Source organism: Pangasianodon hypophthalmus, chromosome 3 (assembly GCF_027358585.1).
Source record: "Pangasianodon hypophthalmus isolate fPanHyp1 chromosome 3, fPanHyp1.pri, whole genome shotgun sequence".
NCBI classification, from domain to species: Eukaryota; Metazoa; Chordata; class Actinopteri; order Siluriformes; family Pangasiidae; genus Pangasianodon; species Pangasianodon hypophthalmus.
The window spans coordinates 9,713,260-9,735,747 of record NC_069712.1 but is presented as its reverse complement, the minus strand read 5'-3'; the positions used below and the strand labels follow the sequence as shown (position 1 = coordinate 9,735,747).

The 22,488-nt window shown below is 36.5% G+C and overlaps 2 protein-coding genes and 1 long non-coding RNA gene across 3 annotated transcripts in view; 2 read left to right on the top strand and 1 right to left on the bottom strand.

Annotated features, from left to right (window-relative positions):
* prim2 (DNA primase subunit 2) overlaps window positions 1–9,303 on the bottom strand; it is a 66,132-nt gene extending 56,829 nt beyond the window's left edge. Inside the window, exons 1-7 of the mRNA XM_026945162.3 lie at window positions 9,186–9,303; window positions 7,072–7,225; window positions 6,849–6,961; window positions 6,126–6,229; window positions 5,357–5,477; window positions 3,418–3,513; window positions 2,914–3,051 (exon numbers count right to left, since the gene is read on the bottom strand). Of these exons, the coding sequence (XP_026800963.1) occupies window positions 2,914–3,051; window positions 3,418–3,513; window positions 5,357–5,477; window positions 6,126–6,229; window positions 6,849–6,961; window positions 7,072–7,216 (717 nt within the window). The 5' untranslated portion in view covers window positions 7,217–7,225; window positions 9,186–9,303. The remainder of the gene's footprint in view (window positions 1–2,913; window positions 3,052–3,417; window positions 3,514–5,356; window positions 5,478–6,125; window positions 6,230–6,848; window positions 6,962–7,071; window positions 7,226–9,185) is intronic.
* LOC128318050 (uncharacterized) overlaps window positions 1–15,755 on the top strand; it is a 43,366-nt gene extending 27,611 nt beyond the window's left edge. The window contains exon 3 of the long non-coding RNA XR_008301493.1: window positions 14,588–15,755. This is a non-coding gene — a long non-coding RNA (uncharacterized LOC128318050). The remainder of the gene's footprint in view (window positions 1–14,587) is intronic.
* A 701-nt stretch (window positions 15,756–16,456) lies between these two features.
* il22ra2 (interleukin 22 receptor, alpha 2) lies at window positions 16,457–21,612 on the top strand. The gene is made up of 6 exons (XM_034303158.2): window positions 16,457–17,066; window positions 17,163–17,295; window positions 18,122–18,300; window positions 19,098–19,267; window positions 20,716–20,874; window positions 21,216–21,612. Exons 1-5 carry the CDS (start codon window positions 17,006–17,008, stop codon window positions 20,860–20,862), a joined length of 690 nt encoding a protein of 229 aa, XP_034159049.2. The 5' UTR covers window positions 16,457–17,005; the 3' UTR covers window positions 20,863–20,874; window positions 21,216–21,612.
* The last annotated feature ends 876 nt before the right edge of the window (window positions 21,613–22,488 follow it).

The following is a 22,488-nucleotide window of genomic DNA, read 5'->3' as shown; positions in this document are numbered from 1 at the left end:
ACTGTTTAAATGGTATAACATCCTACACAAAAAAACTCAGCACGAGTGGCTCACCAAAACAACTAACAAAAAAAGGAAAAAAAAATAAAAAATCAAATGTTCCATGATGCTCCTTATTGCTTAATACTAAGTAGGTTACTCATTTCAGTGTCAGTAGCAGAATTTAGGAGTACCAAAAAACTATGTACTCAGAGACAGTCTGAAAAAAAAAAAAAATGATACTGATGCATCCTAGTTATGCTCATTTCTTGACATCACAAGCCTGTAGAAAGTTATAAGCTCAAATCCTGAAAATGCATCATATTCTTATGGTAATAAATGTATGCAGCATTTTTGTAAAAAATTTAAATAAATACAAATAACAGTAAAACAACTAAATCTTGTCACATCACCACCAAAAGACTACTAAACTCTGAGTTTTCAATTAGATCTTGTTTCACTTTGCTGCTTGTGGTTTGACTTCGTTCATCGCAAAAAAAGAATAATTACAGCTTCATGAAGCGCTGTGATGCTGTGAACTCGATATGAACTTACTAAATCACTAAAAGTGATAATGTTCAACAGCTCAATTACCCAAAAGGACTTTCTACTTCTATACAGCCGATTCTTGTGTCTGTTTGCTGAAGCTGACACATGAAGGTCCACAGCCTGCGTATCAAATTGTTTCATTCAGCAGGCAGAGTAAGATGGCAAAGCTGGAGGTGGTGACCCTCATATCAGGTGTCAGAATTGATTTCAACCTTCAGAGCATCTCAATCCAAGCTTGATATATAGATGTGCCTGTCTTGATGATTGACATTTCATTTTCTCTTAGTGTTTGAAGCCACAAAAACCCATAAAAGACTGTTAGCTCATTAGGAGTGCGAGTTTCATCTTACACACTTACATTTCTATTTATTCATTTTGGCAGGCGCTTTTATCTTAAGTGACGTACAAATGACGTATAATTTAATCCAAGTGTGTAATGAATTTCACTGAATAGCACTAATTCAAACGAGTACAAGAAACACATTTAGTCTCACCAACTGGCTCTAGTAAATTCTGACTGACAGTCTGATTTGATGTTTAGAGGAAGAACAAGGAAATAAATAAAGTGTCATCTGCCAAGCTGTGAAGAAATCCATCCCCCTCATACATCCACTTCTGCCAGTTGGACAACATTCTGCCAACAAACTTCACAACACAGATGGATCCAGGACACGATGGGATCAATGCAGCCCTAGTTATACTCTAACAGCTCATTATTATATACCATATGTTAGAATACATTCAAACGCTTAACTTTAAATGAAAATATAAAAATCATTTTCACCAAAAGCAATAAGAGTCAAGTCTATTATCTATCTGGACTAACTATTCTTCATTCAGCAGGCCTGTGTGATATGATAATATTAACATGATTACCACATCAGGTTGCCACATAACCAGTGACATTTATCAGTCATTATATTATATTACCAGATCTACCAACCGTTACGCATTTTAACCATTGGAGTACACTAGTATGAGTTATCATTCAAAAATACGCCAAAAGAGCGTAAGAGTGTTTTTTTTTCTTCCTCAAAAAGAATAAAATGAGAGATGAGCCAATCAACATGTAAATCTGCGATGATCTGCACAAGTGTTCTGAGCTCTGCAATATTAACAGACACTTCCTGGAAGCCTACTCTACTTACACGAACTGCTCTCAACTCACCCTGGCTCAACCACTTTCTGTCATGGTAAATGGAGCATGTTTTGAGTTCATTAATGCGAGTTAAAAATCTATCTGTGTATGTTTGACTTAGACATTAGACAAGTATATATTTAACAACATTTTACTTATTTATTTAGGGATGCCACCAAAAAATTTAGGCAAAAAAGACTTTCATTTCTTGGCCCTAAGAGAATTGAGGACAAAGATTTCAACCCAAAAAGCATAAACAAGGCGACAATGAAGGGTCAGATCTAACACATTACAAATAATGTTAATGGTGATTATAATTAGAAAGTGCTTAAATACATTGTTTTGGCCAAATGTTGGCAATGTGGACATTAGACAGCCGAGTTGTAAAAGGATTACATCGGAAATGTTTTTTTAAACTGATTACGGTGCATTACTGCAGAATCGCATAAAGATCCACCATCCACCTGAGTTTTTGTGATTGCCACACTTCCCAACAGCACAGCTGATATTATTACGCCTCTACTCTCCTTAAACCTGAAATGGTGAAAATGCTCAAACTGCAGTATCCATATATAAACTTCATCCATGTAGACAGCAAAATTTCTCTTGAATAGCGTTAAAGATTATGTTAAAGATTATTTTCAGTTCGAAATATTAAACATTGCCCTCAATAAATAATATAATAGTTTTAAAATCATTTAAAATAATATGCAATATATCAATTTTAAACAATTTGTAGATATGCATTTTAATCATATCAAAATCAATAATTTAAATTTTAATATTTTAATAATTATTTATTAAATGTATTTATTTTAATGTGATTCTTATTAAGTCTGGATTATCTGTGTTGTTGGAAAGACATCAGCAGAAATATTGGTAGTGACAGAATATTGATAAACTTCTAGGGCTAATTTTCTAAATTAATTTATTGGAGTTTTTTGGAATTAATACATCTCTGTAAAAGAGTACTTTCAGCTTAAACACTTAAACTGAGGATAATTAGGCCCTTTAGTACACAACTATAAGGCAGAACGACTGTCTTCCATTTATTCCCATGGTAATGTTTTTTTAATCAAAGCTACTTACAATTAACAACTGAGCCACCAGCACAGCCCAGACTGAAAAGGGCCTCGATAATTAGCTAACCCAGAACAAAAATAATGTGTGTAATATTTACCTAACACACAATAAGTTCTATTCAGTGTTCATATAATGAACACAGTCCTAATAAATAAGTGACTTACTGCGAGTGCTTTGGAGAGCCTGGTACGGAAATCATTGAGAACGATAGTCACGATGTCCTGGTGAGGAATGTAGGCATAGCCACCCTTCAAGAACACTTTCCTCGTCCGCACTAAATCCAGAGCGTCCTGGAATGGGACCTGGACCAAAATAAAATCATAACTGTTTATGAGCAAGGCTTTCTTCACACAGCTGGAGGCTCTGATTAAATATAACAGATGCATTTCCTCATAAATTTAGTCATCAGAAGATATCCTACGCCTTCACATATCGTGTTCCAGGGACATAAATCCTGCAGGCAATTTCAGCATTAAAAATAAAACGTAAAAGAAACAGAGCATGATGGGATATACCAAAAAAAAATAAAAATAAAAAAAAATAAAAATTACAAAAGGCTTTTCTAAATATTACCTTAGTTTAGGTTAAGGCTAAACACAAAACCCATTAGGAATATATTTTATTATCATTTTGAGGGCTTTGCACAAATGTGCTGCAGTAAGTCGTACTTTGTAGAAGTCTTGCTCAGCAACAGTGATTCCACTGACGGCGTAACTGGAGTTTATGAGCTGGTCTTTTAGATTACTCTTTTCATCGGCACTTATCTGTCAAAGGGAAGATAAAGGACAAATCCGACATTAAGGGAAAATCTATGCAGACAACAAGCATCAAACACTGCAACAAAAAAAGTGCATCATCTAAGACATATTATACTTAGACGTATTTCAATTAAAATGTAGTAGAAGGATAACCATTAATCTCACAGCATCAAAGCTCTGCATAATGTAGAGTCATTTGAAATTCACTCCTCAGAAACTCTCCAGTGGCTGCTTACAGCCAAGACCTTATTTTTTTTCTCCTTGCTCAGTGCTCAGCCTTTGATGAGTTCACAGCTCCACCTGCTGGTCACATCACATATAGTGCACTGGCTGTGATTTTTACTTACTAGGTGCATAAGGTGAGCTGGAAAACAGGTCATAATATTTCAAGTATACCTGCTATGACGCTATGAAACAAGCTTCTGTATCAGTAAAATCCCATACGGCACCACATCGATATCAAATCGTATTGATTTTTTTGGCTGCCGTAAGTGACGTTTTTGTACATCTGATCAATGATTGCATACTCTGATGTGTATTGGATACATATTCCTAGTACAGAATTCACTGAAACAGTGGTTAAGTAAATCATTAAAATATGCAATAAATACACAAAAGATTTCAAGGCAAACTGATCCCTATTATTAAGATAAAGCATTATTACCAATATTACAAACAGTGATGCACCAAAAATTAAAATTAAAAAAAGTTTATTTTTCATTATTTAATAAAAAAATTTTTTTTTAAAAAAAGCTGCAAAATAATTTAGAGAAAACAAAACGTCGTTTATTATCAATTTTCAATTAGACAAAACCAAGCTAGATACAATTATTACATTATATTCTACTAATCAGCTAATGTAATTTTTCATACTGTATGTGACCAATTAATTGAATTGAACTCTTTAGCTGGAAGTAAACAGCAAAGAAGCTCAATGTGCCCTATTAGCCTGTGAAATTTCCTCAACACCAGAGAGCAGCTGCTCATCCAAGGCAATGAATTTCATTTTTTTTTTTCATACTTTGGGGCTGTCTTTTGTGAATTTTTTCATCTTTGCAAAAACTGTGACTTTAGATAGCATCAGAGTGCTGGCAGTGATTTTCCTTTATGCTTCTGTTTGCTGTATTCTGCGTATTGAGCAGGATGCTGTGTTGTCAAACCTATAGTGGAGAGGTCCTTGTGCAGCGTACACACTCCCTTCTTGATACTTGGCATAAAGAGTGATTATGGCCGACATTTTCACTATTCATCTGTTGCTACTCAAATGGCTTGAACATTGTCTTGCAAACATTTCCAGTAGTTTGGTGCATTCCTATTATCCAATATTCAATACTGCCTTTTTTAACCTTTTATTAATTTTGCAAAATAAACCAAAAATCACAAGAGTGACAGATTATATAGTATCTGTTTCTATAGTTACAGTGTTTCTGTAATTCAGAAAGTAATTTAGATCACACCACATTGTGTGTTCATTGTGTGTAGTCTTAACAGTGGTATTTTATTCACATAAAATAAACATACAGTTTACACTGCATTGCATATTACAATACATTCTTTAGCTAAATACTTCTTTCTCTTATCATAACTGAGCACCCTTTTCCTCCTGTAACCTATCTCCACACACAGATCTGTGACAATGTGTCACTCAGCCATGAAACTCTCACATGTTCAGAAATTAAATGTTTCTCTCTGGTTTTCTCTAGAACATACAAAACTCTACAGTACAGGTATGAGGTATGAAGTATGAGGTATGAAGTATGAGGTACACGCTGACTCCTACAGAGGTTTTTTTTTTTTAAATCCTCGAACCCCGAGGGACTACGAGCAAGGTGAAGAAAAACTGCCTTACCGTGTCATATTTCAGATTATTTTTGTGTAGAAACTCAGTCTTGTACTTTGACTGAAGCATACTGAAACGGTAGCGGAAAAGATCCATCTCCTGTTGGATAAACCACCGCCTGAGATCCTCCCTGAAATCAGATTTCATATATACAACATTAAAGATATTATAAATATATTTATATTGAATAAGATACTATAAATACATAGATACTAATATTATAGGCTTCTTCGATGTATAATATTTGGTATCTTGTATCATTTGCAACATTCAGTTTGTCTGCATTAGGACCAGCATTTGTAGTAGCACTCCTGAGTACTGGTACTTACTCCAACTTTTGTGTTGTACTGATGTTTTTTGTTTTTTTTTTTCCAAAAAAAATAAGTAGTGTAAAAATTAATTTAAGCATAGTCACTCTAGGTAATTGTCATAGGTTATTCTATATGCAAACATCAAACACTTACATTTGATGCAAGCAACTGCAAAGAACAGCTGGAGTGAGAGAAAAACAGTGTAAAAGTGTACTCTAGATGTTGTTGGTTGACTGAAGGCAGAAGGTACTACTGTATTTTGGATCGTGAGACGATACAGTGAGACGATGAGTGTCTGTCTCCCTGTGATGTTAGAGTGACACGAATAAATGAAAATACAGCACCAGTCAAACTAATTAGCACTAGAATCATTATACATTTATAAATATATAAATATTGCCAGAAACAGAAACTCATACTGGCCACTTCAAAATACTCAACTGCACAGAGGAAAGACTTGCACTTACGTTTGGCAGTATGCCAGGCGGAGGATGAAATGAGAGATGTGATCTTTCCTTCGTTTCTCATATTCCGTGGGCCCAGCTAGATTTTTGTTCGAGTTCAAGTCATCCTAATTAATCAAAGCCGAATGTTAAACACTACTAGTGAAGAGCGAAACATTTTAAATAAATTATGCAAGGGTTCTCATCCTTTTTCGGTCAGCAATCCCATTTTAAGGGCGCAAAAATTTCACATTACATAAAGCTTATAAATGTGCTGGTGTGCATGCTAACAAAGTAAGCCACAGAATGAAATATCACCCATGTACTGTGCAGATTGTTATATTACTGTGTTTTGTATTGTTTCTAGCTAGAAACTATGACCGTACCACTCAAACACCCAACAGAATAGTGTTCACCCTGTTGGTGGGAAATCGCAAGTTTGAATGCCCATGATGCCACAGCCAGGGAAAGACTGGCCGTGCTCACAGGATGGGAGGGATGGCGATACTCTCCTCAGTGTCAATCAGAGTGAAACTAGTTAAGTGTGGCCAAGAATGTGGAAGAGGGTAGATAAACCCCTTTTAAAGGGTAGTTTAGAATAAACTGTGCAACTATAAACCAGAATGTTATCAATTCAATATCACTATCAATATCAAAACACTGAATTAAAATGTCATAAACATAAACTGAACTTCTGAACATATCAGTTATCTCTAATTAGAAGGAAACGTGGGAACATTTCCTCACCACTTCCTCTCTGTGTGGGAAACCGAGATTGGCGAACTCGGTGTGGAGCTTCTTCTTGTACTGTTCGGTCGTCTTCACATAGCTCACCCCAAGGTTCTCCACTGCCTTCAGCACTATTAGAATAAGAATTAAGAAAAGGCTATTATGGTGCGAGACACTATTCCAGTCTCCAACAAGGTGGTAATGTGGTTTCAGAAAACACTCCCTGTGTGGAAGATCTTACATTTCAGCCTGTCTATGGCAAAGCCCTCAAACTCGGTCAGAGAGATGTTCTCCAGTGGAGGCTGACAATAGAACTGCAGACAGTGGCCATACAGCTCATGCTGCTGATTTAGTGTCACCTTCTTCCTCCTGCCTGAAAACTGCATGATGATTTTCTGCCCAATAAATAAGAAAAAGAAAATAAACCAAACGTACAGTACATCCATACGTTATTGCTTTTAAGTTGATTAAAACACAGTTATCTAGGTGCACTGTCCTCAGAGTCCCCTGGTGAGTTGATGATTTCACTAAATATTACTTTATTGTGTTGAAGAATACACAGAAATCAAACCAGTAACAATGCCGTTAGAGTTCTTATATAGTTATTAAGTTATGACTAATAGACTGGTCACTTTAATCCAGAGTTTAATAACTTAGAGCAAGTAAATATAATGTCAATTTGAGTACAATAAAAATGTTTAATAAAACTGGGAAATGTGCTCTTAATATAATACCAATTATATTAGTATAATTTAATACAATTAAATATAATACCAAATGACAATTTGTTTTGGAATCAATCATTTTTCACATTTTTATAGATAACGTCTTCATTTAAATTAAATAACAAAACTCAACAGAAAAATGTTTCCACTGTTTTTTGTCCACTCGCAACTACATTACACGAAATGTAGCAACAGTGATGAAGTATTTAAGCTCCATCCACTCAGCACAATCACACCATGTCCATATCCATGAAAAGCTTGTTTCCTCATACATGTCATTATGAAATGCACGACTGACGAGTGCTGTAGCCAATCAGCAACAAGCATGTGATGTTCAGTAAGGACCTACACTTTCTGTTTTGAGTTACTGGTGTTGTGTACCTGAATTTGGTGGTGTGTTTCTGGGTTTGTTGTCGTGTGTCAGAATTTGGTGATGTTTCTAGTTGTGTTGTGCTGTGTCTGAATTTACTGTTGTGTTTTCAGGTTTGTTTTTGACGAACTGAATTTGGTGTTGTGTTTTTGGGTTTGTTGTCGTGTGTTAGAATTTGCGGTTGTGTTTCTGGGTTTGTTGTCAAGTGTCTGAATTTGTGGTTGTGTTTCTGGGTTTGTTGTCATGTGTCTGAATTTGCGGTTGTGTTTCTGGGTTTGTTGTCATGTGTCTGTATTTGAGGTTGTGTTTTTGGGTTTGTTGTCACGTGTCTGAATTTGCGGTTGTGTTTTTGGGTTTGTTGTCTTGTGTCAGAATTTGCGGTTGTGTTTTTGGGTTTGTTGTCTTATGTCAGAATTTGCTGTCATATTTATGGGTTTGCTGTCAAGTTCATGAACTTGCTGTCACTGTTTTTGTGTTTGTTGTCATGTATCCAATTTACAGTTGTGTTTTTGGTTTGCTGCAGTGTTTTGCACTTACAAACCACTTTACATAACATCCATGTTCTAGGTTTTTGGTTTTATTAAGTATGTAAACTGAATTATTATAAACATTTACTTAGACAAAGCTTTGTTTTCATTAATAAGTAAATTATTCAAAAAAATTCCAGTTTATAAAATACTGTAAACAATCAACTGGCAGAGAATGACTGTGATACATGTTTGTTTGTGTGTGTGTGTGTTTGAAAAAGACCCTATCCTGTAGTGTCTTGCTTTAACACAGCTGAAAGGGTTTGACTCCAGTGAGTGGGAAGATCAGGAAGGTTATAAATATGAGTTCACACACGTGTGTGCAGCTGCTGCAGGTTCAGACATTACATTTGTGCTGCGACTATAAAATGGCCCACTGTTACAAAACACCCTGAGTTAGATTGAATACTCTGTATTCAGCTTATAAATGTTTAAGTTTTACCTCATGCACAGGATTACACTTTAAAACGGACGAATTGAAAAATAATTTTAGTTACGTCACAACAATAAACACCTGTTTACTGTTGTGGACAAACAGCTAGCGCGCTAAACCTGCAGCTCGCTTTCTGAGCTAAGTTTGCTAACTCTACAGATGAAGTAACAGCTTCACGGCTGTTCTTGCTAAAAGCCTTAGCTAGCAGAGGTTCTTTACAACATAATAACAAACGCACATAATGTTTTTACGAATACTAAGAGGACAACATAATATTAACAAAACAAAACAACAGCTTACCCCGGTGCGGTCTCTCACTTCCGGACGTCAAAATCCCGCCAACAAGCTGGTCTGAATGAAGCGCGGGGAACATGACGTCACACCCAAAACGCACCAATCAGAGCCAGGTAGCGTCACGTGGTCTCATTGAGCGTCACGCGGTGTAGACGGAATCACAGCGCCATCACGTGCTCAGAGATCTGGCTGCAGTTTGGGCTGCTTTCCTTCTTTTTTTTTTTTTTTTTTTCCACTCTTTTCAGTAATTCACAGCCGACTCTTTTGGATCCCAAACGGCTCCCTGTCAATAAATCTGTCCCTAAATCTATTTAAATAAATGTCAGACCAGCAAGGTGCTACATATTTGCTTTCTCAATGCAGCAAGCATACAGCATTAATATTACTGTGCTGCAGCCTGGGCTTAAGTTTCATTATTCACCTCACCAATACACTACACTACATACACAATATGGCCAAATGTATGTGAATACCCCTCCTAATTATTGTTTCAGGAGATTCAGCCACAGCTATTGCTAACAGGTGCATAAAATCAAGCACATTGCCAGGCAGTCTCCATAGTCAAACAGTGGCAGTAGAAGACCTCAATAACTTTAAAAGTGAGACTGTCACAGAATGCCACCTTTGCTGCAAGTCAGCTTTGCTGCCCTGGTAGATCTGCCCAATCCATTATAAGTGTTATTATTGTGAAATGGAAGCATCTAGAAGCAACAACAGCTCAACCATGATGCAGTAGAACCACGCAAACTCACAGAGTAGAAATCATAAAAAACTTATCATCTGTCATCTATCCTCTGTTGCATTACTCAATACAGAGTTCTTGGTTTTCCATGACCAAGCAGCTACACACCAGTGCATGTCAAGCGTTGGTTGGAGCGATGTGAAGTATGCAACCACTGGACTCTGGAGCAGTGGAAACATGTTCTCTGGAGTGATCAATCACGCTCCACTATCTGGCAGTCTGATGGATGAATCTGGGTTTGGCAGATGACAGAAGAACACTACCTACCAGAATGCATAGTGCCAACAGTAAAGTTTGGCCGCTTCGTTCCAGTGAAGGGTTATGTTAATGTTAATGCTACAGCACATAAAGACATTTTAGACAATTGTATGCTTCCAGCTTTGTGGAAACAGTTTGGGGAAGGCCCTTTCCTGTTCCAGCATGACTGTGCCCCTGGCCTCAAAGTGAGGTCCATAAAGACTTGGATTACAAGCTTGGCGTGGAGGAACTCCAGTGGCCTGCACAGCCCCCTGACCTGAACTGAACACCTTTGGGATGAACTGGAACATCGATAGACACTCCAAAATGGTGGAGCTTCCAACAACAAAGTAATTTCCAATAACAGCATGTCCCGATATGTTTTATTTTTCATATACCACAGCAATTCGTTAATGATTACATTTTTAAAAATTCCTTAACGTACAACACTTCATGCTTTTTAACCATTTAATGTTGTTGAATGTCGGCAAAACAAGTTCCTGTTTTCGTTAGCTGTAAACAGGCTCTAGAAGTTAAAAGAAAATGCAGCTTGTTATGTTACAGAGAGACCGGGAAGTCTTCCATCATGAAGCGATGTCTGAACAGTCGCAGTGGAAAGTTCCAGAAAATGGAAGTTGACATGACATGCATGTTCTCTTTCAGGTCTTCATCTCCAACCCAGCGTGCAGGGTTTCCAGTTATCAGCCTGATTTGGGTCATGTCAACTCACCCACCTGACCCAACAAGCTAAACCCAGCAAGTGAGCTGTTAAAATAACAGCATTTTTTAAAGAGTGTGGGTTTCCTCTGGGTTGTTCACTTTCCTCCCACATCCTAAAAACATGCCAGTAGGCATGCTGATGAGTTACTACTCTAAATTGGCCCTAGATGTAGCAGAGTGTGTGAGTGTGTGTGTGTGGTGTTGTGCGACAGGCCCAGGCTGATTTCCACCTTGCCTCCAGTGTTCCTGGAATAAGTTCTAGATCCACCGCAACCCTGACACAGATAAAGGGGTTACTGAAGATGAATGAATGAAAAATATGTGAAATTCTATACATGCTGAAATCCGTTAATAATCCTCAAGAACTGCACAAATATTAAAGGTGTCTACTTGTGGAAAAAAATAAATAAATGAGACAAATACTAATATTAATCTACTTGTACTATTTAGTGGTTATTAGGACTACTTGGGAATTAGATTAATGCCATTACAAATGTTTTATAAGAATGTAATATGACAAGTATGTAAGTGCTTCTCATTCCATGTATTAACTGCTTTGTTCCTTGAAATATAATATATTAAAATTTCAGTAATATTATTCAGGACAAAAATGCTTGCTGGTAAATTATAAACCCAACACTATAATAGCACAATGTTTTTCATTAAAATTCCTTCTCTGTTAAGGTAATCTCATCTTGTTCACGTGTTGGTAAACTTCATGACCTTACATTTGCACATCTAGGGCATGCATTATGAGTAGGAAGGGAAGTCAACATTTCTCCAAACATTTAAATGGCATCTGATAATAGCGCACAAGAAATAAAACTGCAGCAGTGCTGTGGGTGAGCTGGTGGAAGTCAGGGTAACCTTTTTGACTTTCTCATGGAGGAAGGAATGCAGCAGGTTCGAGACAGTTAACTTTCGGTTTCTAACTGCTGTAAATCATCCTTTGTTTACTGAATGAGGCTTGGATGCAGGATGAGATATGTCATGCTAGAAAAAGAGCATTCCTCTGAGGTCTTTTTTGTTATTGTTGTTCTAAATATTAGTGGGAGGCATCTTAAGAAAGAATGCCACACAGTTCACCACTAACACAAAGCTGTCAAAAGCAGGGACTGTAAATCAGCGGAAGGAGAATAGGACACAGCTGGGTCGGGTGGAGGTGCAGACCAGCTGTTGGGAGAACAATAAAAGCAGGGTAACAAAGGGTCTAGAGCCATAGAAGCAGTCTTTACCATCTCCTTACTGACTCCATGTGAAGGATCTTCAAATCTTTATATTTTTACATGTGAACTGTCTCTGAGTAAAGAAAATAAATCGAGGTCAGACAAGCACTGGTCTTGTAATTTTTTTTTTTAGTTTTGTATTTAATGTTTCAGTATTTACGTTTATTCAGAATCCAGTCTGAAGCTATTTACATATAAGACAGAATATAGGCAGAGCATTTAGCTGTTACAAGAGCTAACAGGTAGTGGCTATTCAGATTATCTGCTGTTAACAAATGTCTTATGGCAGATACAAAATTGGATTAGATAATACTGGATTTTTTGGGGGGTAAAAAAATATGTAAAAGATGGTTTGAATGAAATTGTTACAAGTTTTCAGTTTAATACATTTGGTATTGGTAGGAAGTATGGCATGAAGCCAGCAGAGCATTATGGACTTCAAAAATAATAATAAAAATCACGCCTGCAGCTGTCTGTCTTTAAGTCCGTTTAATACTTTTCCCCGCGTCATTCTTTTTATGCCATCATTATAACACACCCACACACACACACACACACACACATACATACAAAAATATATATATATATATATATATATATGGACAGCTGAAGACTGGAAAAAGTCCTGGTGATTATTTTTCTAATCTTCAACTGTCCAGTTTGGGTGAGTCTGTGCCCCTGATTGCCTCAGATTCCTGTTACTGGCTGACAGCAGTAGAACTCGATGTGGTCTTCTGCTGTTGTAGCCCATCCACCTCAAGGTTTGATGTTTTGTGCATGTTGAGATGCTTTTCTACTCACCATGATTGTAAAGAGTGATTATATGAGTTATTATATTTTTCCTGGCAGCTTGAACCAATCTGGCCATTTTCCTCTGACCTCTCTTAACAACAAGGCGTTTCCACCCACAGCCGTTTCTGAAATACTTAGACCAGCCCATCTGGTACCAACAACTATGCCATGGTTAAAGTCACAGAGATCAGACTTGTTCTTCACTCTGATCTTTGACGTGAGCATTACCTGAAGCTCCTGACCTTTATTTGCAAGATTTTATGCATTGTGTTGCTGCCACATGATTGGCTGATTAGATAACTGCATTAAATATTAAAGTGGACAGTGAGTGTATGTTATTATTATTATAATGCACGTCTTCAGTATTTCAAATGTCATCATTCTGTGTTAGTGACTTATCACTAGTTCAGAAAGCATTTTAGAGAAATATCCTTATATAGTGGGTGCAGTTCGATTCTGAGCTTGGGTTACTTTTTTCGAGTGGCGTTTTGGTGCATGTTCTCCCTGTGTCCGTGTGGATTCTGCGCTTTCCTTCCATCTCCCAAACATGTGGCAGAAGGTGGATTGGTTACTTGAATTTACTCCTAGGTGTGAATGAGTGCATGAAAGTGTACACGTATGATGTCTTTTCAGAGTGTATTCCCGTCTCACGCAGAGCATTCCTGGGATAGGCTCCAGATCCACTATGATCTTGACCAGAATAAAGCTCTTACTGAAGAAGAAAAGGTTTGCTTACCTTTACTTCAAAATGATGAAATCAGCAAGACATTTACTGTGATAGGTTTCTCACATGTTATTCGTTATCACGAGTATGTATGTGTGTTAATATATTACTTGTGAGACAGTAAAAATGATCTTCCTGTATGTGATACACTGTAAAAATGTAGAGTTTTATTATGGTTTTCTCCCTAAACACTGAAACTGGACAGAGTGGAAAAAGACCAGGTGATGAATTTTCAATCTTCCACTGTCCAGTTTGGCTGAGTCTGTGTCCACTGTAGCCTCAGATTCCTGTTCTTGGTTGACAGGAGAGGAATCCGACATGGTCTTCTTCCTTAGTCCCTACTCCTCAAGGTTAGACATGATGTACATTTTGAGATGCTTTTCTGTTAACTACGTTTGTAAAGAGTGGTTTTTTGAGTTACTGTTGCCTTCCTGTCAGGTCAAACCAGTCTGGCCGTTCTGCTATGACCTCTCGCATCAACAAGGTGTTTCTGCCTACACAACTGCTGCTCACTGGTTGTTTTTTGTACCGTTTTGTGTTAAATCTAGTGATTGTTGTGTGTAAAAATTCGAGGAGAGCAGACAGTTCTGTCTTTCTGGCACCACCAACCATCACATTTTTCCTCATTCTGATGTTTGATGTGAACATTAACTGAAGCTCTTGACCTGTCTCTGCATGATTATATGTATTGCTTCCCTGCCACGGCCACACTCTCTTTTCTGCATAAGTATATCTACTGTATTTACATAATGATACTGTATAATACAGTTAGTAATAGGGGCAATATTTTTATAATTAAGCATGCAAGAACTGAAGACTCCTTCCATAAATGTTAACTATGTTAAAGTGTTTATGTTAATTTTGTCTTTTTTGTAATTAGTTAATTTTTTTTTTTTATTGAAGACCAGTCCTGGACATTTTTATTTGATTTTTTTTTTTTTTCTTTTTCATATTTCCCATCTGACAGCTCCTGATGCTTGATGACATCCAAATGATTTACAATCACCATGACAATAGTTTATTATCTTTACCTGGAATATTCATTTAATGTCATGAGCAATCCGTAAGTAAAGCGGGAAATCATTGAGGTCACCTGTATTACAATAGCGAAGGTGAGTCACTTTACACCACACTCATGTAAAGGAGGAAATGCGGTTCTCTGCTTTATGTGGTTTACATTGTGATTTTTATGATGCATAGAAACTGCAGTAAAGAGTGATCATTTGGAAGAGGAAGCAATAAAATTAATGCCCAAGGCAGGAGACAGCAATTGTTTAGGAATTTCCCATTAGCCTTATAAGAGATAACATTTTAACCCATATTATTACAAATATGAAATGAAGGAAAATTTTTCATGATACTAGGAAGTGTGTTATGGATGGTTAGAAAAGACATGACACAGCAAGCCATAACATTAACTGTACTTAGTGATGCACTGCTTTTAAAGGCTATATACAGTATTTTATTATTTTTGTGCAAATGACTTTATTTAAATAACCGAAATTTTGACAATCTGACAATGTGAATCGTGAAATGTTTAAATATTATTAATTGTTTAGTGAAGTGAGAAGTATTAGAAATGACTTTATGTTTTTAGAACAATCTAGATTAAATGTAATTGTAAAATCTTTATCACTCGAATTAGACACTTTGGCCAGACCATACACAGATGTTTATGTTTTAAAATAAATATTAGCATTGCCTGTGAGTCTTTTATCTATAGGCTTAACACATTTACTGTCCAAATGTATCATTAGGATGAGAGAGTGAGTAGTTAAGTTCCACAAAGATTTTAGTTTCCTTGTTTAATCCTTAGTCTCTATTATTTTGTTTAGGCAGGGACAATACTGATTCAATTCAACGTGCTCAAAAACTTCAAAAACTGGCTGTGTACGTGCTAAATACATACTCCTGTGTGGTTTGTCATTTACACTGAGATGAAATACAGTGTCCAAAAATGATCATTGTGACTTAAACCAAAGATATGAATGTATGGATGTAAACCACTGAGGTGTAGAAATATGTTGTCCTATTTACAGAGACACACATTACGTTTTTTTTCTGAATAACAACTTTTGAAAGTTTTCTCATGGCAGCATTTGGATTATCACCAGGATGTTTTTGCGCATCGTTGACACCGCTAATGTTGAATGATTTCATCTTTGTTACTTTATGAAAAAAAACTGTCTAAATTCCTTTGACTGGTAATTCTACAGTATGTGTCTGTTAGTAAAAATTCACTTTCAGTATCAAAGTTGTAAAGTTTGTACAATTCAGACATCCTGTATTAATAATTAACTTCTTGTTTGCCTTAAAAGTATATTAAGCATAAGACTTGTATTAATATGTGTTAGTGTATTTAAATTCATTTCTATCAATACTTTCTCTATTCATTTATAACTTATGTAAGGAATACACACAATGGGGTGTGCTGTTAAGGGTAAATAACCAACTATAATGTAGTGCAGAGCAGAGGGCTTTTACCACCAATGACAGCATATCCAGTGGGTTTTATTTCCCTTTTATTTCACAGCAATTTGCCAAAACATTTACAACTTTCTACTCATTAAAGAATGATATGTCATACTTATTATCCATTTATAGTTACAGTTAATTGTCCTCAATTGTCCTTTTCTCTCTCCTGAAGTTAAGAAGACAAAATGCACATTGTCATGTTACTAAGAAACCGGAAAGCTCTCTTCCCTAAATGCATAAAGTGTCAGAAAATCTACTGTTACAAAGCACTGACACTGGAGACTCCTTCCATAAATGTTAACTATGTTAAATATTAAATCTCCCATAGAAAAATATCAACGATTATACATTTTTCTTTGCTAAATAATGATACATTTTAAAATGGATTTATTACTAGTCTTCGATTATGTGGCGTGTCCACTGTATATGTCCTTGTAGTTGTTAGAACAATAACGTTTCAGAATGAGAGCATTAATATAAACCTGTGATTTCAATTGCAGCTGACACTATTGTCAGAGCTGCTGGTATAGAAAATTAATCAACACCTTCTGATCAGTCAGATTTGAGAATTCAACACCACTGCAGTATAATCATTTATACCTGTCTGGACAGATAGCTGGAGATAAATAGCTTTGTCTATGTCTATTGTTATCCACATCTGGATTCAGATTGAATCTCTTTTTATTTTTCCCTACAATATATCTACTTATGTATTACTCCAAAGTGTCATGGATCAGACCTTAAAAGACCTGAAATCCTACCCAAATCATATGAATGACGTATGAACACCTACGGTTTCTGTTGTTTTACTGCGCTGCTTCGGATGACCAGACTTCCTCAGTCAGGGGTTTGAAAGAGGAATTAAAAACATAGAAGAGTTGACGCACATCTACTCATTTCAGCTGGAAACATGTGCGTCCTGAGCACACTACTGCTCTTGTGGGACTTAGCACTCCTCTGTGCTGCAGACAGTAAGTCACTGTAGCCTCTGCAGCTCTTTTACTAGCTCTGCAAGTGCTGCTTTTTGAGATTATAACCTTGATTTTATCGCACTCTGTATCTTTAAGGCAGTATTCAGCTTCAGGACGACACGGAGCCCTTGAAGGTGGAATTCCACTCAGTGAACTTCAGAAATGTCCTGCACTGGAAACCCCAACCTGAGGCAGCAGATGACCTGCAGTATTTTGTGCAGTATAAAGTGTAAGCTTGTATTATAACACTATTTTTGTATGCTAACTTCTTATAACAGGGTCAAGTTTTTTCTGTTTTTTCAAGGTTTTCAGGTTTTTTTTTTTTTTTTAGAAAAAAATAAAAATGCATACATAGTTTGGTTGGTTGATGTTGAAGAATGCAGAAATGAATTTTTCAGCTGTGCTCTTAACGTGCAACATCTTATAACTTCGTACATTACAGCTACAGCTTAGAGCAAATGTTTTTCATTCAGGATTCAAGAACTTTATAGTCATATGCATGAACTTTCTTGTACAATGAAATTCTTAGTTTGCCCATTCTTGTGAATGCTGCAGTAGATTTTTAGACTTTAGACTTTAGTCTTTATTGGCACATCTCAGTTTACACAGTTTACCCAGGATAAAAAGTATAAAAGCTGAGTGAAATTCTGATGTTACAAATCAAAGCAGGTAGTTAAAAAAGAATAGATCTCGGTGACATGGTGCATGAAGGAAAAGTGTAATAATATAATAAATAAAATATAAAGTATGTACAATGTATAAAATAGAAAACATAACCTGTGTATAACTATAGAGATTTTTGTGAGGTATTTATAATATGTGTATAAGATTGGAATTAAATAACAAAATAGCATAAAAATAGTAAATATATAACTATGGTTCAGACATAAATAACAGTGGTGGTGAAAATCCAGATTTAGATTCAGATTTATTTATTTATTATTTATTTATTTGTTGCATATGGATACGCCTTGTCACAAACTATATGAGTCTACTAAAAAAGTCAAACAATGCTAAACACAAGACTGAGAATTTGTGTGTCATCGTGGTCACAGGTATGGAGACAAGCAGTGGAGTGTGTGTGAGCCCTGCCAGGCTATCCATAAACTGCAGTGTGACCTGAGTCAGGAGACGTCTGACCCGCGCCAGTGGTACTATGCCAGGGTTCAGGCTCGATCCTCCAAAGGTTTCTCACCATGGGTCACCAGCGCCAGGTTTTACCCTCAGTGGGACAGTGAGTGGCAAATGTTTTTTTTTTTTTTTTTTTTATCTCTACATTGTTTCTCCAGTTCTGCTTGGATGCTGATCTGCACAGTTTGAAGGTTTTTTTTTTTTTTTTTTGATAGTGGATATGGTTAAAAACCCATCACTGCAAAAAAGTCATTTAGCAAATGGAAATAACTAGAATATAGTGAAACTATCTGATATTTCCTATTATAAGATTACAGTAAACTACATATACGATTATTGAAACTATTTCTGGACAATTGAACTAATTTCAAGCTTTACATTTACTTTCTCACTGTATTGGCAGATAATTGCATCTTTCTAGAAATAAATGCTTAAAATGAGCAAAATTATGCCTACAGGACAAGATTATTTCAAACCTGAAATTAGTACAAGTGCAATTGTAATCTTATACTAGGAAATACTAGATAATAACTGACTGACTATATTAAAGATGGTTCCACTTACTAAGATGTCATTTTTTGCAGTGTGATCTACATTTATGTGCATTTATGGCCTACAAAGTTGTTTCTTTGAATTTTGATATGTTCTAAAAAAAATAACTGAAAAAATTATAGACAGTACTTTTTTCTGTGATGAAAAATATCTCACTGATCCAAGTACTAGACAAAAAAAACCTCAAAAGCGTGTCTGTTATAAGCAAGTCGTGAAAAAAAAAGCTTGATGGCTCTTTCAGGGCTGATTGATTGCGTCTTTATACATAATCACACGTGTATTTAAATACACTGATATGTGTAAATATGTGTGCTAAGAAAAAATGAAATGATTCCCTTTATATCACAGCCACTTTCAGCCCACCAAAGATCAAGCTGAATGTGACAGAGCAAGGCATTGTGGTCTGGATCAGACCTCCACGGACCCCTCTACAGGGACAGAGGAACAGCAGGATCTCAGTTACAAAACTCTTGAAGCTGATGTTTAGGATTTACCTCATGCATAACGGGGAGGAACAGGTACAGTAGACAAAACCTAAAGCCCTCTTCAGTTCATCAGCCATATTTTCCACATATGGATTCACTACATATTTAAAACAAAAAAAAAAAAAAAAAAAAAAAGGAAGATGCAGGTTTGAGCAGTTAACAGGTATGAAACATGTCATAGCTATTTTTCATTTGTTTCCCCAAAATATATATGAGTTGATTCCAAATGACTGATTTCATGACCATGTACTAGATGTGTTGTTTTTTTTTTGTTTTTTTTTAATTCCTACTTCTGCCCGCTCCCTTTAACAGCGTTCACCTGCAGAGCTGCAACTTCAGCTCATTCAGTTCAGTTCCAACTTTCAGATCATTTACAAATACACTTCCAGTGGTTTCTGGTTTGCAGCTGCACAAGCTGTTATTACTCTTGTTTCTACCTGCTTGCGTTATTTTCTAATGATCTTCGTTGGTTCTCTTTCCTAAAATAAAAACAAATTAATAATTGAAACCACTGTGACTATAAACCTCTGGTTTATGTAAAGTCTATATTATGTCACAGACAGTCGAAAGAGAACATTTCTCTGCACGTCGTACTGTGTGTGTGGTTGTGTGTGTGATCAATAAAATATTGTATTTGGCTGTAACCAGGATGAAATAGTTACTAAGAATGAATAGTTACTAAGGATGTGTTATGTTGTGTTGTTCTTTAACATGTATATAAAATGTATAGTTGTTGATGTGGTGAAGTTTTGGGGAAGGAGATGTTTATTTGATGGTCTCCAGTGTCAGCACTTTGTAACAGTCAGTACATTTTCCGCCACATTAGTCTTCAGGAAAAAGAGCTTTGAGCTTTCCGGTTTCTCGCTAACATGACATTTTCTTTTTTTCAGTAGCGTGATAACATGATCGTATCTTGCAGACATTCCACAACGTTAAATGTAAATATAAATAGAACTGTTTATAAACTATGACTAAACTAAAAACTATGATGTGTTGTTCATTAAGAAATAAAAAAATTGCACTTGTTGGCAAACTGCTGTGGTATAAGAGGAATAAAACATTTCTGCTTTGTGTCAGAGCACTACACTGCTACATCATTGATCATTAGCCAAATAATGACGTTTCATTCCTTCCATATTTCATTATAATGCTAGTAGTGATAACATACTCATTCAGTCAGAATTAATTTTTTAATCGTTGGTGCTTTCAGTCAGTATGAACAAGCTATTTTATCTTATAGTAGTGACGGATGTTAATATCTTGTTTTAGAAAGACAAATCTGTTTGCAGTTGGTAGTAGATGCTTTTGGATTTTATTATTCAACTATAATTGGACACTTATAGACATTTTGCTGTATATGGAACTTTCCTCCATTTAGTCCTTCATTTAGTGATCAGATATCATCATATACACTATATGGCCAAAAGTATGTCTCATATTCCCTGTAACCATTCCCCTTGTCTACTACATTTGACCCACAGATACATGAAACTGAAGGCTGCCCGAGGAAGCTCCTGATTGAGCACTTAAGCCCTCAAACGACTTACTGTGTTCAGGCTGTGACCGTCATGCCCCTCTCAGGCCTTACAAGCTTGAGGAGTCCCGAGTCCTGCATCAGCACCTTGTAAAGCTTCACACAGGTACACACCTCGCTACACTGGATCGCTACAGCAGCGGAGACATTTGAGACAACCGCCGGTGTCCATCACGCAGTCCTGCCTTTATGTTTGTCCACACAGTCCACAGGGAGCAATAGCAGGTTAGGGGAGGGATGAACCTGCACGCTACACACTTCTCGTCACCTGATAGCCAGGGATTGCTCATTTAGGATATGGTCTTGTTGGGAGCTGCTCAGTTTAGGCCTTAACTAAAGACGCCATTTTTGTTCTGGCTAAATTTAGTTTGACATTTGATACAGGACATGCTCTGTTGGCATTTTAGAGCAGGAGATTGTAACACAAATGTCTTTATCTATCCGCAGGCACTGTTTTTATCATCAATGTTCTCTATTACACCAACCAGAAATTTCTATAAAGATTTAATATATGTGAAAAATAAATTTATTGCAAACCATCTGATCCATTTTAGTCATCTTTACTTTTAGAGCAGTGGGTAGTTTTGCCATCTCACAGCTCCAGGGCTCCCGGTTTGTTTCTGAGCTCAGGTTACTATATGTGTTGCATTTCGCAATGTTCTCCCCATGGTCTTCTTCTGGGTTCTCTGGTTTCCCCCAAAAAACATGCTGGTATGTGGATTGGTGAGTCTAAATTATCCCTAGCTGTGAATGAGTGTGTGAATGGTGTTCTGTGATGGACTGATGTTCCTGCCTCACACCCAGTGTTGAACCCTGAAGAAGAACGCGGTTATTGCTAGGTTTCTAAACATATAGGTTATTGTGTGTTTTCCAGGTAACTGGCCACTTACACACTTACACACTTACACACTTACACACTTACACACTTACACACTTACACACTTACACACTTACACACACACACACACACACACACCCCAACACAGTGCCTTACATAGAGCATACCTTACATAGCAACATAGAGAAAACTAGCTATTCATATACAATAAATCAGATGACTTGAGGAATAAAGGATTTATTGGTCACTTGAGTACAGCAGTGATTCCAGGATGAACCCTTTCCAACACTCACTGGCACTGTGATCTAAAACAGCACCAGCAAACCACCTCAACGTTGATTTGGTCATGTGGCTCAAACAGACACTAAAATAATTGCGGAAGTCATCATAATCATTATGTATATACAGTACATGTGATCCATGTAACAAATATTGCTTTTTAAAAAATACTTTCAGAAACCAAACTGCTGGACAGAAAGGGCAACTTTGGTGAGAAGTTCATCCAGTAGAAAATATCATTTAGTGTCTTTTAGTGTCCATGTGCAGTTTTTATTCAAATCTGTAGTCATGACTGCTTGAAAAAAATATATATCTGGTACTTTTCCAACAGACACGCTACTACTTCATTTTAGTAAAAATAATTACAGTATCCCGAATCACACATTTCAGTGTTTTGTTCTCATGCAATCAAAACGTGCAACTGCAGTTCCAGCCTCACTGGTGTCCTGTAAGAGACATCACCACATTAATTTCACATTTTAAAAAAATCTTGTAAATCAGCAGTTCAGGATCAACAATCACTATTTCAAAATTGCAGTGCTACATAAGAAGCTCTTATGAGATGATCACAGGGCATGTTATAACAGATGCTCCAAATCACAA